The 15,016-nt window shown below is 56.8% G+C and overlaps 4 protein-coding genes across 4 annotated transcripts; 3 read left to right on the top strand and 1 right to left on the bottom strand.

Annotated features, from left to right (window-relative positions):
* Nucleotides 1–2,672: 2,672 nt before the first annotated feature.
* ral2 lies at nt 2,673–5,888 on the top strand (the record flags this gene model as incomplete). The annotated part of the gene is made up of 1 exon (XM_014685370.1): nt 2,673–5,888. The coding sequence occupies one exon, from the start codon at nt 2,673–2,675 to the stop codon at nt 5,886–5,888; it is 3,216 nt and encodes a 1,071-aa protein (XP_014540856.1).
* A 613-nt stretch (nt 5,889–6,501) lies between these two features.
* Nucleotides 6,502–8,549, bottom strand: FAT1 (Fatty acid transporter protein; the record flags this gene model as incomplete). The annotated part of the gene is made up of 3 exons (XM_014685371.1): nt 6,502–7,641; nt 7,723–8,477; nt 8,543–8,549. The coding sequence occupies 3 exons, from the start codon at nt 8,547–8,549 to the stop codon at nt 6,502–6,504; spliced, it is 1,902 nt and encodes a 633-aa protein (XP_014540857.1).
* A 1,685-nt stretch (nt 8,550–10,234) lies between these two features.
* On the top strand, nt 10,235–11,941 carry gpi17 (GPI transamidase component PIG-S; the record flags this gene model as incomplete). The annotated part of the gene is made up of 2 exons (XM_066131488.1): nt 10,235–10,468; nt 10,553–11,941. The coding sequence occupies 2 exons, from the start codon at nt 10,235–10,237 to the stop codon at nt 11,939–11,941; spliced, it is 1,623 nt and encodes a 540-aa protein (XP_065987598.1).
* Nucleotides 11,942–12,440: 499 nt separating this feature from the next.
* G6M90_00g094980 (uncharacterized protein) lies at nt 12,441–13,629 on the top strand (the record flags this gene model as incomplete). The annotated part of the gene is made up of 2 exons (XM_066131489.1): nt 12,441–12,688; nt 12,747–13,629. The coding sequence occupies 2 exons, from the start codon at nt 12,441–12,443 to the stop codon at nt 13,627–13,629; spliced, it is 1,131 nt and encodes a 376-aa protein (XP_065987777.1).
* Nucleotides 13,630–15,016: the final 1,387 nt, after the last annotated feature.

Genomic DNA, 15,016 nt, shown 5'->3' on the forward strand with positions numbered 1-15,016 from the left:
TGGCAGAAACCGGACGGGGTGCCTGCTGTGACGTGCTTGATGTCGTGTTTCCCAAGAACTACCGGCCCTTGGCGGCTTGGGCATTTGCCGAAATAGGATGCCCTATCCCAAGTGTCAGGTAGGGGGGATGTTGTCCGGGTTCAAGGGGTGGTTTTTCAAGGTGACCCTGGCTACCTGGGTAGGCTGCCCAACAGTCAAGCTGGGAGGATTAGATACCATGCCGTTGACATGGCAAAGATGCCTTCTTTTTTGGTTTCTTCCCGCCAATGTATGCATTGGACATGCGCCGCAGATGGTGTAGACGCCATGACGTCGATGATGCCACACGATGTGAGGGAGTGGTTTTCGTTGTTCAGGCTTTTCTGCTCCTTTGCCCGTACTACATCGGACGAACCACACGTTTTGCGACTCGACTTGGCCGTGGCGGCTCCCCTCCCTCCTCCCGGGGATTTCTAGCCATGGTACGGAGTACATGCGTTGCGAGGGCGAGAAAAAGAAGAATGCGCATGGGCAGCTGTGACGCTGGCACATGAAGGTGCGGCGGCGGCGCCTTTGCCCCTGCAGCCGATTTGTATGTACGTAGTAGTATGTATAGCTATCCCGTTGGCATGACGCATCTTCTGCTGCATGGACACGTACAATTGTACATGTATGTACATGTGCGCCGGCGGTTTGCTGGTCGCAGCTTTTGCCGTGCTCGCGCGCATTGTTGGGGATCGTTCAATGTCGTCGTTTGGGGTTTCATGCACGGTGACTGCTAGTTCAGGTACCTGGGCGAGCATGTACCTTGTGCATGTGAGAATGCATTGTGTACTAAGTACTCGGTACTCCGTACGGAGTACATGCCTTCTAATATTGGCCAAGGACCTGGGTGCATGCAAGGTCGAGCCACTTTGTCAGATTGAAACCTCCAAGCTTCCTTCCTTCTTCCTCCCATGACTTCGCAAATGCTGGTACTCCGTACAAGTCGGCAATCCTTCCCAATTCTCGCATGTGCCCGTCGCTTTTCCATTCACCCACCTGGCTGGCCTGCATGCTTGCATTGCAACCAGTACATGTATGTACTTGGATGCATACACCTAGGTACTTCCCACATGCAGTGCATGCATGTACCATCACGTACTCCGTAAACCCACATGGACGCTCTTTCCCTGAGCCGCCTGGCCGCAAACAAGCACTTTCCCCCCGCCAGGAAGCGAGACCCCCCTCTTTCCCTCTTGTGCAGCGTCCCAGTTGCCAGGTTGCTTGGCGTCTGTGCATCTGGCCCTCAAGCTCGACAATTGAAACAGCAAAACGAGGCGACCAAGCCTGGCGCTGCCCATTGGCCCACCTGGTGGTGCGTGGCGGCGCAACCGCGTTCCCCTTCATATCGTGGACTTGTCGGCTGGCTTGCCGCTTCAGCTCACAGATGGCATCACCAGCTGCGCGCCGCTGCACGAGCACGAGCGCATCATGGGCGACTGACAGACCCCCAGACCCCCTCCCCGCGACATCAATTCATCAGACGCACCCGAGCACACGGAGCACAGGCTTCAACCAGCGGCTTCTTTGTCGAAACGGCGCCGCTCGCTGATTTGACAGGCCCCTCAACCCTCCCCCAGCCATCAGAACCCGGTCGCCCTGTCGGACCATTATCCACGTTTACGACGAGTCCTCGAGCTCATTTTTTTCCTCTCTGCGTCTTCCCCTTGCCCAGCGCCCGCCTGCTCGTCAACTCGTCTGCTCTGCCTCGCGCTGTTCTCGAGTCGCCACATCGCCCTAGAGTCTGGTTGTCTCCATCCAGTCCTTGAAGCTACTGCATGTATGTGCGCATATTCCTTGTTGTATTGCCGCATAGCCTTGTCGACCTTGTTTGGCCGCGAATCCACCATGGCCACGATGCAGTCTAGGAATCCGCATCAGCCTCGCTGCCTCACCTTTTGATTTGCCTTGGTTGCTTGTTGCCGCTTTCGCTCGGCCAACTTCTTCTTCTGCTTCTTCCCTCTCTGCAGACCCATGCCCTCATCATCCATGCTCCCCTGCTCCCCGTCCTGATTTTGTGCTCAACGGCTTCCGTGATACACAACCCTTGTCGTTGTCTTCTTAAACATCCGCCCGTCCTCTCTCCTTCCCGTCAACCTTGCCTTCTGTCGTCCCGTCCCGGCTGCCTTCCTTGCCTGTTCTACTCCAAGTCCAAGCTCGGCATCCTGGTCCAACCGATCTCGACCTCGCCAAGACGGCTGGGCTCGGTCTGCTTTCGCCCGCAATAACGTTGGCCTGATCCTGTTCATCTCTCTTGGTCAAGGCAACCAACGGCATGGTTTGGCATATATCCCAGCTGCAGCCTTCTCGTGCCATGTGCCTCTCTGTTAAGGACATGAGGGTAGTACCGGAACAGTATCCAACCATTTCGGTTCATGCAACAGCCGAAACGATCGTCGCTCGTGAAGCATCCCAGAGCTGTCATCAATCCTAGCTAGCCACGCGGTTCCGTCTCTTTTGTTTTGAACTCGACTACCTCTTTTTCTTCTTCTTCTTCTTCTTCTGCTTCTTCTTCTTGGCTACTTGTACTCTCTCCACTATACTTGTTTCTTCTCGAAACCCAACCTCATATCACATAGCATAGCTCCGTGTTTGTTCGGCGCACTCTGCTGCTCTGGCAGAGTGTTGCCTAGCAAAGCTTTTATCGCAACATGGCTCTAATCCCAGGACTGACTCTCTCACAGAGACCTTCTTTATCTCGTGCCAGTAGCCAGCTTTCTTCAGCATCCGAGGCCGAACCAGACGATCGGTACGCGACGATACCTAACCGTGCCAGCCCAGACAACTCTGGAGTATATCGAGCTGCTCAGCAAAATTCTCCCGCGAGGAGACTCACCCGCAAACGTTCTCTGCTTAACTTGACGAGTCGAATTACCTCCAACGTGTCTTCAATAAACCAGCACTCTTTGCCGGATGGCCGGAGGTCATCTTCGCCTACATCCAGGCCGCCGCAGCCTGCGAGGAAGCCGAGTCTCAAACACAGTCTTGAAAAACCACTTCCGCAGACGCCACCCGAATCGGACGCTGCCACGCCGTCGTCAGCTGGCAGGGACGATTCCGGGGAATACCCCCAGCTGCCCCGGATTGAGTCGCGAATAGACACCCGTGCAAGTACAATGGACTCGGCTGGTGCAGCGGCCTCGGCCTCGGGCCAAATACATTCCGCCCAGGACCAATACCACCCGGATATCAGTAGTAGCATGGGCAGCATGGCGAGCTCTTCTAAACATGATGCCAACGAAGACAATAGAGACGGATTAACGCCTCGAAGTAATGGGCCTGCCTCAGCCACCCCATCACCAGCCATTGGCCAGGGAGCAAGGCCGGCTGGAACGGCTGCCCAGGGACCCTCGACACATTTGTCCGGGTTAATGTGTAATGTTCATCGCACCACCGGCCGGGAACCCCCTCCACTTGTCGGCGCCACTACTACTATCCTGGGAGACAAACTTTATGTATTTGGGGGACGAATTCTCTCTCGAAGTCGACCCGCCCCTTTGACCGCTGACCTTTATGAGTTGGATCTCATCTCACGCCACTGGACGAGACTGGAAACTGGAGGAGACATACCCCCGCCTCGATATTTTCATTCCATGTGTGGTCTGGGCGATACCAAGATGGTCTGCTACGGTGGTATGTCTCCCGCCTCTAGTCCGACGCAGACTGCGCCAACAGCGGACCAGCAACAGCAACCCGAGGTTTCCGTCATGTCTGACATATACATCTACGATGTTGAAACTCGGAAATGGACATATTTGCCAGCGCAAGACGCACCCCAGGGTCGATATGCCCATTGCGCGTGTATACTACCCTCATCGGCTTCCTTTTCCTCGAGTCGAGCTCCGCTAGCGGCTTTACAACATAACCCGTCATCTTCGAATCCCAACGAAGGCCGAATTGGTATCAATATCGACGGATCTGGTGGTGCGGAAATGGTGATTGTGGGCGGGCAGGACGGCGCGAATCATTATATCGAGCAGATTAGCGTTTTCAACCTACGGAGCCTCAAATGGACTTCTACGCAACCATTGGGGAAGAGCTGTGGCGCATATCGCAGCGTGGCTGCTCCTCTCCTCCCCTCTGTTACCGCCAAGATTGGCAAAGCGTATCCGAATGGCTCGCAGCGAGGGGACGGGACTGGCATCATGAGCCCAGAGGCTCGCGAGGCCGGCTCGTCTATGCTCATTTACTCAAACTACAACTTCCTAGATGTCAAGCTTGAACTGCAAATTCGGTCCTCCGATGGGACATTGGTGGAGAAGCCCATGTCAGGAACGTACTCACCCCCGGGCCTACGATTCCCCAACGGCGGTGTAATTGACACCTACTTTGTCGTGAGCGGGACGTATCTAACGTCGTCGAAGCAAGAGTACGCGCTGTGGGCTCTTGATCTACGAACACTAACATGGAGTCGCATCGACGCCGGCGGCAGTGTATTCAGCCAGGGAAGCTGGAATCGAGGTGTCTTATGGAATCGACGCAATACATTCGTCATTTTGGGGAACCGGAAACGAAGCCTTGTCGATGACTATAATCACCGCCGCATCAACTTCTCAAACGTGTGCATGGTTGAGTTGGAGGCCTTTGGGTTCTACGACAATCCTCGTAAGACGAGTCCAATGTCTGGTTTCATATCCGCGAGCAGTCCGTATTCTGGACCTAACCTCAGCCTCACGCGCAAAGCGGGGTACACGGCTGGCGGTCGTTTTCACTCAAGAGCCAGCGAGGAGTTGGGCGAGAAGGCCCTGGCGATGCGCGAGCTGGCAGATATGGACATTTTGTGCATTGGTGGAGAGAGAATACCGGTCAATTCTCGCATAGTGTCACGCAGATGGGGACCCTACTTCGTCCAGCTTTTGCGAGAAGGTACGGCTACTCAGGATGGAAGCGATGTTGTCACACTTCGGTCGGGATTGTCGAGTAACCCTCTCCGTGCGTCTGCTCTGACCATAACACCTAATTCCAAGGACGCAACACAACCTCCTGGCTCTTCAAGTGGTGCCAGCATGCTCTCGACGGCGACTACGGTAGCTGGGTCTCTAGGCGTCGCGGCGGCAGCCGGTGCGACTGGACAAGGTGACGATATCAATCCTGCGGCCGTAAACGCTGCTCCAACCCCCCGATCACTGCCACCAAACACAAGACCACGATGCCTTTATCTCCCTCATACTTATCTGACCGTACAAGCACTGTTGCACTTCCTCTATACGAGCTCGTTGCCACCACCCTCTTCACCGCTGTGTACTCCCCAAATTTTATGCTCGCTCCTGCAGATCTCACGACCTTACCGTATCGACGGTTTGCTCGAAGCCGTAGTTGAGCGTCTACACGGGCTGTTGGACAGCCGAAATGCTGCGGCCGTCTTCAATGCCACGGCCATGGCTGCTGGCGGTGGGCGCGGCATCGACGGGTCTCTCAACCCCAACTTCTTTGTGAGCAGCTCCGACCCGGTTGGATCGCCGACTCTGGTATCGGATTTCTCCCTGGGCGGCACGACTGCCAACGAATCCGCCGTTGATTTGGTTGCTGCGACATCTGGCCTCAGCATCAACACAGGCGTCCAGAAGTCTGGTCGCCCGTCAAGTGGGGAGATGTCCGCCTCGGCGAGCATGAGCGGCTCGGAATGGGGATCGGAGGTTGATAGCAGCGACCGTGACCACAGCTTCATCTGGAACGGCGAGCTCAGCAGTGTCATCGGCCTGCAGAAGCGAGGCCTCAGGGGCTTGATGGAAGGACGAAGAATGCGCGAGAGGACAGGTACCGGCGGCACGGCCAGCTTGGCTCCTCCCGGAAGCGCCGCGTATGGAGGGGCAGCCCAACACGGCCCAAGCGGACAACGCGTAGGGCTGGGCATTGCGGGATCCTAGGCTTATTTTGGGCCTGTGCGATGGATGGCGTTACGTACTCTTGCCTTTGGAGTGCTTAATGGATAGAAGACTGTCTGCTACGAAGCATTATAGAAGCAATGACTTGATGACGTGTGTTGAACGATGTGACGGAGCTGGGTCGGCAAACATTTATGAAGCAAAAATGGATGGAAGGGAATGATGTGTTGTTATTTAGGAACGTACTTTACGTATATATTGTCTTTTGCATGTCAAGGACAAACTCTTTGTCGTCCCGGACATGAAATTCTACATGTGGTGTTGTATAAGCCAGGTGGATGGCGACGTGGTTATATCCGGTCCTAGGTCACCACGAGAAAAGGAAAGGAAAAAAGAAGCGCAATTCAACTTGAAGTTATCTAGATGCATTGCAAAAGAACACACTTGTCTATTTCGAAAATCTAGTCCAACGACATAATTTGCTTTCGAAGACACTGCTACCGCACGCACGTATTTGAAGCTCATGCTAATGGAAAGGGGAACAAGGGCTATGAACAAGGGCGGGAAAAAAAAAAGAGTAATGATGGACCAAAAATTCTATGAATGATGTAAGCAGGAGGCAGGCATGGGATGCATTGCGGTCCAGCGAGTCAAATCACAGCTTGACGCGGCCGGCTTGGAGGTCTTGCCACTCGGTGTCTTGGAAGGGGACGTAGGTGTCGCCCTTGAGCCAGTACAGCTCGCCGTCGGTCTTGGTGTTGCCGGGCTTGACGCCGGCTAAGCGCAGGAGGTGCTTCTGCTGCTTCATGGTGCCCGTGGTCTGGGCGGCGCCGCCGACCTCCCTGAGGACCCTGAGGAACAGGGGCTGGGCGTAGCGGGGGAGCGTGGACTGGACGTGGGAGGCGAGGCTGCGGAGCACCGTCTTGTCGGGGGCCTTGTCGAAGGCGATGGCGACGCAGCCTGCGCGGCCGTCGTGGTGCGGCAGCTCGACGCCGTAGACGTTGGCCTCGCGGACCGAGGGGTGGCGGCCGAGGGTCTCGCTGACCTCGACGGTCGACACGTTCTCAGACTTCCAGCGGAAGGTGTCACCGATACGGTCCATGAAGTACACGCGGCCGTCTGCGTCCCACCGAGTAACGTCGCCTGTGCGGAACCATGCATCGCCTGGCTTGAAGACTCCGCGCATGACCTTGGACGATGTCGCACCCTCGTTGCCGTAGTAGCCCTGGAACCGCTGGGAGATGTTCTCCGGGTCGAGCTTGCAGATGAGCTCGCCGGGCTCGCCGGGCCGGACCCTGGTGCAGAAGCCCGTCTCGGCGTCTCGCTTAGGCAGATCCGTCGCCCAGTCCAGCTCCACGAGCGACAGGCTCAGCGACTGCAAGCCGCCGTAGAGGAGGCCGCTGCGGCCAATGGCGCCCGCCGTGTGGTCGTTGCGGCTGAGATTCCACAGGCCAAAGGGGCCTTCCGTGGCGGCATAAAACTCGAGGATCGTGTCCACCCCGAACCTGTCCTTGAACTGGTTCCAGATGTCGGGGCGGAGGCCGTTGCCAAACGCTGCCGTGACCTTGTGCTTCTTGTCGAGGCACTCGCCAGTGGCGGCATCGTACTGGGGTGGTGCAGCAAGGAGGTAGCGCAGCGTCTCGCCAACATACTGGATAATGGTGGCATTGGACTCTCGCACCTCGGTCCAGAATACCTTGGTGGAGAATTTGCGCCCGATGGCCTGTGTGCTGCCGGCGAGCATGGTGGAACAAAACGACAGCAAGGAGGCTGCGGAGTGATAGAGCGGCATAGACTACACGCGGGACACAGCATTTTGCATCTTGTCAGTACGTGTCAAGGCGGCGGCGCGTCAATCATTGACAGGGAGACTAACCGTATACATGATGTCGTTGCCTCCACGGGCAAGCAGCGTTTCCACAATGGTGCCCCCTGCAATGACCTTTGCCCACGACACCACGGCGGGTTTGGGTAAGCCCGTCGTTCCGGAGGTGTAGATCAGGATGGCCAAGTTGGACAGGTCGTCCTCGACCAATTCCGAGTCTGGCACGCGAACGGGAGACGTGGCCGTCGCCTGGGCTTGAAGTTCTGGCGTGAATATGACAAAGTTGACGTCGCCGAGGTCGGCCCGCACGTCCTCCGTCAGATTGGCAGCCACGCTGGGGTCAATAAGACAAATCTTGGATTTGGATGCTTTGATGCAGTGTGCCAACGATTTGCCGGTAAGGTTGTAGTTGATAAAGGCTGGTTTGGCACCGATACTCCAGAGTCCGAGCCAGACGAAGATGAAGGTATCCGAGTTCTCAAAGTTCATGGCCACGACATCTTTTGGCTTGATGCCGAAATTGTTTCGCAGCCACGTTCCATAACGCAAAGCTTTGTCATAAACTTGGGCATATGTGTGATGGCGGCCTTCGAAAATGAGGAGGTCCTTGTTGGCTGTGGAAGGGTGCTTGGCCCGGTCCTCGAGGTTGTGGAAGACGGATAGATTGCCACGGTGCTGGCGGAGAAAGACGCGGCCGGCTGACTTGAAAGCTGATTTGAAAAGAAGGTAGTCGTACCAGAGGGAAGTTTTGGCGTTGACGTAGGCGAATGCTGCAGCTGTGGCCGGAATCGTCACAGCAAGAGGAACTGGAACACGTAGTGAGCATATGGCGGATGTATCAGAGCCGGTAGGTAGGATGGGAGAGACGAACGTGGCATCGTGGACGAATGACAAAGACCTCAAAGACCTGCTATGGAGGCAAAGGTGCTTTGCAACGTTGGCTTGGGAATCTAAAGGGCGAAAGGGCGTAGTAACCGGCAGTTTTCTTTCATGGACGAGAAGGTCAAGGATCGCGATGTGTCAATAATGTAATTAGAAAAGAAAACGCTCTGCAGACGTCATACAGCAGGATCAATGAAACGGGCACGATGTTGAGCGGGAGTTGAGCCGAGGCTGTTGGCTCTCTGAGTCTGCGGTTGAAGCGTGGGGCTACAGCAAATGGTTTCCTAGCTCAGTCTACTCCGCATTCAAAACGGCATTATCATGTTGCAGCTTGCAAGGATTCTCCGAGAATGGGGCCCGATGGCAGTGACCAATGCGCAGTTTGAGACGACGCCTGTCGTGAGGCTAAGCGTAGTGAGTCGACCGACTGGGCCAGAGACGGGGGCGGGCAGTGCGGCTCAAAAGACAAAGCCGGGGCGGAAGATTGGCATGGAATGGAGACTCCGGCGGTGCCAACAGAGGCTCGGATGCCGTTGTGTTTTCTGGTGGTGACGGGTGCTTTGTATATTCCACGAGCGCTCTGGCTTGTTGTTGACGTCTGCATATAAGTTCATATATTCAAGTCGGGGTCCCTGGGGAAAGCGGCTCAAGCGGCGTGTGTAACCAGTGCCGGATGGCTCGCAGCGAGGAAACGAAACGGCTGAAGGAGAGAACGGGAACGCGAGTATGCGACTGCGGTGGAATCCACGAGATGTGTTGTTGCGCCACGCCAGGCCGCGCTGTGGCCCTGGCTTCGCTGGGCAATGCCATTTGCGCCAAGACTCGATGCAATCATCTGCGACGTGCTTGCGGCGCGCAAGGAACCCCGAAATCCGGCTGGCGTCTTTGTCTTGTCCGTGGCTTGGGGCGCTAAAAAGATGCCTCGGTCCATGGGAAAGGGTGCTCGACCAAGACCAAGAGGTGTGGAGCTATGGGAGCGGGTCGACGGGCCACAGACGGGGCCAGGGGTAAGGTGAGAGAGAGTGCGAATGGTTGCTGAAGCTAGGTGAACATGCCGTCCCGGGCAAAGCCCGTACGTGTCTGGATGCGGCGGTGATGAAGATGACAAGTTTCAATGCTCTGTGCCCGGTACCACCAGTCGCTTGACATCGAACATGCGCATTTTGGCGCTTCTGGATTGGTTGGTGTCTTGCAGCCTGGCAGTAGGAGGCACTTCGTGTTTGCACGGAAGGAACAGCCCGCAGGCAACCCGCCGGCTGCCACAAGGAGCTCGCGTGGCACCAGCATGTCGACTGGTGTACAGGGTAGTCTACTTAGGTAAGCACGCCAGGCTCGACTGACGGCTGCTTGAACACCTCGAGTGGGGCCGGTGCAAGGCTGTAGCTCCAAGTGTCATCTCACGACGCCATCTGCAGTTGAATCTTTGTCAATGGCCAACTGCCAATTGCTGGCGGCTATACCGACCAACAGCCGGAACCAGAGCTGACACGACACTGGACATTGGAAATCGGCAGTGTACAGAGGCAGAACAGCCTGCGACAGTTGCAACTTGGCCAGCGCGAGCACTGGTGCGCCCAAGGACAAACTGTTCTCCCTGCCGCTACTCGCAAACCGTCGCCAACATCCTCGAAACGCCCATACTCTACGTTGAGCCAAGACGGCCGTTGATTGATCGGACACAATGGCTTCAGAAATAACAGTAGACGCGTCCGTGCCCGCGCAGGAAGCCGCCGCCCAACCTATCGCCAAGCAGCCTCCTCCGGAGAAACCCGCCCACACCCGACGCCGTACACATGTCATTCTGTCATTCTGGCTCATCGTGCTCGTTTTGGGATTGCCGATATGGTGGAAGACGACGTCAATTTACCGCGCGGATTTGCCTCTCGAGAGAATGCTGCAATGGGCTGACGGCAAGGTACGTCTGCATCCGCATGCCCTCTCGACACTCTGCCAGAGCTTCTCCTTGTATGCGACGCGGCTTCTGACATGTATTTTCCAGGCCTGCCGCCCTGCGTTTCCTTTGCAGATTTCTGTTCGTGCCGATTCTATTGCCGACCAAGAAGCTCAGCACCTCGTCCGCTTAACACAGCATGCCCTCGACGACCTCAACGATTTCCCCGGTCACCATTTACGCCTCAAGCTCAGTCCCAAAAGCGACACAAAACCCCCCAACCTGAGCAGACAAGATGCAGATTCCGCCTTGACCATCAATCTGACTCCGGGCGACGCCAATTCGGCTCAGCTAAGCCAGCACTCGGCCGTGCTCGACATGACTTATGCTCCCAACTCGATCCCCTCTCTACACTCTGCCTCGTCCGCCCTGGCAGCATACATGGCCAATGAGCTCCAGTCTACCTTTTCCGAGGAGCAATCCATCATCTCGTATCTGCTGTCCACGTCTTCCATGTCGTCTACCGCGAGGCAACACGGTCTCGGCCAAGAGGCGGCAGAATCGTTGAAGAAGCGCACAACCCGGTCGCTGCGTTATGCTCCTACCTACCACCTGAGCTTTTCTCTCTTCACCGACGGTGCCACCCCCAACACGTGGGATATCGATGCAGCCATCAACGAATACATGAAGCCAATGCTGGATGTTCTGGGACCCATTCACAACTTTACCATTGACACGCAGGTCCAACTGTATGCCACGCCTGGCGTGCAATCACAAATCCTCAACAAGGAGCACTTGGCGTCGTTTATCAATGCCGCAGAGTGGCCCCTTTCACCATCCATTGGCGGCGCACCCACGGTCAACTTTATCATCTTTGTCGGCAACCAAACCATTGGATCTGACAGTGCCCAGGTCGAAAACTCACAGTCGTGGATGATTCCTCAATGGGGCTCCGTATATCTCCTGCCGCTGGCCCCTACCGAGCAGCACGTCTCGGCAAATGCCCTCAAGCAGCCTCTGCTCATGTTTGGCGGCCACCTGCTGACTCTCCTTGGCACGCCGCAGTCTGGATCTCTCCCGCTGCGGCTCTCCTCTCTTGCCAGGGTACGAACGATGGACCTGCTCCTTCGGGCTTCGTCGTCTCTGGGCTCTCTGGCGCGGCTGTCGCCCAGCCTGCCTTCGATATCTATTCCTCGCAGTGTTGCCGAAGGCGTTTCCAGCTCGTTGCAGCACCTGGAGCAGGCGTGCGCCAACCTGGGTGGACCAGAAGGGCTGTTGCATGCACGGGTTGCCGAGGAGGAGGCGGAGAGGGCCTTTTTCGAGAAGAGCATGGTTGGGCAATTGTACTTTCCAGACGAGCACAAGATTGCGGTTTACTTGCCTTTGTTGGGGCCCGTAGGGGTGCCGCTGGTGCTGGGACTGGTCAATGAGCTCAAGAATTGGATAAGGAAACGGAAGCAGAAGGCCAAGGAGGCCAGAGAGAAAAAGGGCCAGTAGAGAAGGAAAAGGGGAAAATAAAAAGTAGCGAATAATGATGCATTTCACACTTGATAATTGAACGTCGGCTGCGGTCATGTGCCAATGTGCTCTTATTATTGTCCGCCCTCTTGGTTCTCACCACCTATACACCATGTAGGGTGTGCGGAACACTCGTGCTTGTCGCAACGACACTGAATAAAGTTTACGTGGTACCATAATCCAGGCAGTGACAAAATTAGCCGTGGTCCTGGTTCGTGGCGTCCAGCCATGACAAGTTCACACAGACTGGCTGGGCCGGGCCGCACTGCAGCCCAGTCTGGACCTGTGAGTCGGTGGCTTATCCGGACTGGAAGCAGGCTGGGAGCTCGATTCACCTTTCCTCGCCCCCTCTCCAAAAAAAAAAAAAAAGACAAACCGCAACAAACACACAACCACACACAGACCCAACTTCGGAGAAGCCGTCCGACACTCCAAGGTCCAAAATGCAACACGGGTACAGATAAAAGGGCCCCGCAAGATGCTTCCCGAGCCGGCGTTGAGCTTCACCATCCCCAGCCTGCACGACGGCACCGTGCTCGACTGTCGCGTCTACCACCCGGCGTCGCTGGCCGCGGCCAACCCTCGCGCGCCGCCGTGGGAGAGACACGCGGCCGTGGTTGCGCACCCCTACGCGCCCATGGGCGGGTGCTACGACGATCCGACGCTGGACAGTGTGGCCGCGGCCCTGCTGCGGACGGGCTATCTCGTGGCCACCTTTAACTTTAGGTACGGGCAACGACAGACCCCTTCAAAGAACCCAGAAGGTCGCTGACTCCTGAAGCAGAGGCGCAGGCCACTCCGCCGGCCGGACGTCGTGGACGGCGCGGCCAGAGCGAGACGACTACGCGAGCGTCGTGGGCTTCACGGTGCACTACGCCCACTTTCTCGACCCCTTCGCCGACGGGGCCCCGAGGCGACAACGCCCCATCCTCCTGATGGGCGGCTACTCGTACGGCGCCATGGTGACGGCGCAGATGCCGCCGCTGGACCGGCTCCTGGAGCCGTTTGCCCGCCCGCGCGCCGACTCGCACGCCGCGCAGGTCCGCCTCCGCGCGCAGCACCTCGCCGAGCAGCAGAACCTGGTCCTGGGCAGCGCGCGCTCCGCCAGACGCCCCGCGGCGGTGCGCGTAGGCGGCGACGAGGGGCGCAAGAGCCGCGACAGCTTCCACGCCGGCCGGAGGAGCTTCTCGCTCGACGACGCCGAGGACCGGCTGCGCAGGGGCGTGCGCCGCATGGCCAGGCGGTCCGCGAGCTCTCATCGCGGCGGCGGCGGCGGCGAAGAACCTCCCGCGGAGACGCTGCCCGCCGTCGAGGGCCTGCTGCGCCCGCGCCCGGCGTACCTGCTCGTGTCGCCGCTGCAGGGGGTCGTCACGCACCTGGCGACCATGGCGCTGCTGCCGTGGCCGCGCGCGGGGCGGCGCCGCGACGTCGACGCCGGGGAGAGGAAGCTCGTGGAGAATGCGACGCTGGCCGTCTTTGGCGACCGCGACGTCTTTGTGCCGGTGGCTAGGCTGCGCGCGTGGGTGGCCAGGCTGGGGGGGCAGGGGTCGCTGTTTGCCGCTCGCGAAGTCGCTTCCGCCGGGCACTTTTGGGGCGAGGACGGCGTGCTGGATCTGATGACGGAGAGTGTTGAGGCGTTTGCCGCTGGGTTGATGCGCGGTGCTTGATGGTTTTTTTTTGGCGGTCATGACTTTTACGAATTACGTGGGCTGGACGCGGACTCGATTGGACTACGGGATTGGTTTTTGAGCACGGGGTAGGAATGGGTGCTTGAATTGTTGTCTCTTGGAAGCGCAGAAGAGTGGTATCTAGCGTTGATTGTTCTATGAAGCAGGACTGGCTGGTGTGCTGTGTGCTGTCGGACGGGATGTGAAGCTGTTACCGATACTGCCTTCTACATATCGGAGGCCACCGAATAATAAGGGTCACGGGGCTGAGAGAGTTGGGCCTTGTTGGATTTACCCCGTCTATCTGGATGTACTTTGATGGGCTGGCCTTGCACCGCCACGTCTGGCCATGTGGTCACTGCGGATCTGACCATTTTCTATGCCAAAGCAATGTCACTTGTCCCTAGTCTATGAACAGCGACGTTGTCCGAGAGTGCTCTTGCGCTGGCGTCGCGGACTACAACCGGAACCGATACTTTGCGCAATAGCTCGGTATAGTCGGTGTTCCCTGAAGTCAGCTTTCCCCTGGACTGAATGGAAAAATGTGTGTGACAAGACTGGCTTCTCAGTAGCGGATTCGTGCCAACCAGCTACAGTCAGCGTGGGTTTGTCGACGGCCGAGTCGTCGTCCTGCTCTGGGCCTACTTTCCAGACAATAGTGTCGATGTCCGAGTTGCAAGGGTTGTAGTCGGGGTGAGGTTGGACAGATACCACGCTGACTAGGGAGCCAGTTCTATAGTGTTGTTAGCTGTCACTTTGACGTGGTTTGTTTGCTCCCAAACACAAAATATAGGTCTATAGGTAAGGCAAAACGTACCGGAGATCCTAGACGGGCTCGGAATACCGAAAGGGTTGGAGTGCAATGGGCGGCTGTAAGAATGGTGTCCGGGTTCAACAACGTCACCCCACCAATGTGTGTCACTACTTATCTGTATAGACGCGATGCTAGGCATTTCATTCGTTTTGGCCACTTTTATGTATTTGGGGGCCAGTCGTTAATACCTGCTGTGTGCCGATAAACCTTGATAAAGCCCGCAGGAACATGTATCCGCACTTTGCATGCACATTACACATTACACATCACGCTGGAAAACGACGAAGACGCAACAGTGTACAGTACAGTACGTCTGCCTATGTACTTGCCGGCTATCTTTGGTGGTTTATTTTCTGTCTATAGTGCAAGACAATACTTCCAAACAACGAATGGGAAGCAAAGGTATTACAAGATGCCCCGATGGCTGGAATTTGACTCGTATTTCATACCGGTATTAGACTTTGAAGACGGTGGATAAAGGCTGCTTGATGCGGTACGTGCCTTCATAGTTGCAGACGCTTTTTCATAGCCGCGCTCGGCTTCTAGCTTTTGTAGCTGGATCTGGCCATAGCC

The sequence above is a fragment of the Metarhizium brunneum genome, chromosome 6, assembly GCF_013426205.1.
Source record: "Metarhizium brunneum chromosome 6, complete sequence".
In the NCBI taxonomy this organism is placed as follows: Eukaryota; Fungi; Ascomycota; class Sordariomycetes; order Hypocreales; family Clavicipitaceae; genus Metarhizium; species Metarhizium brunneum.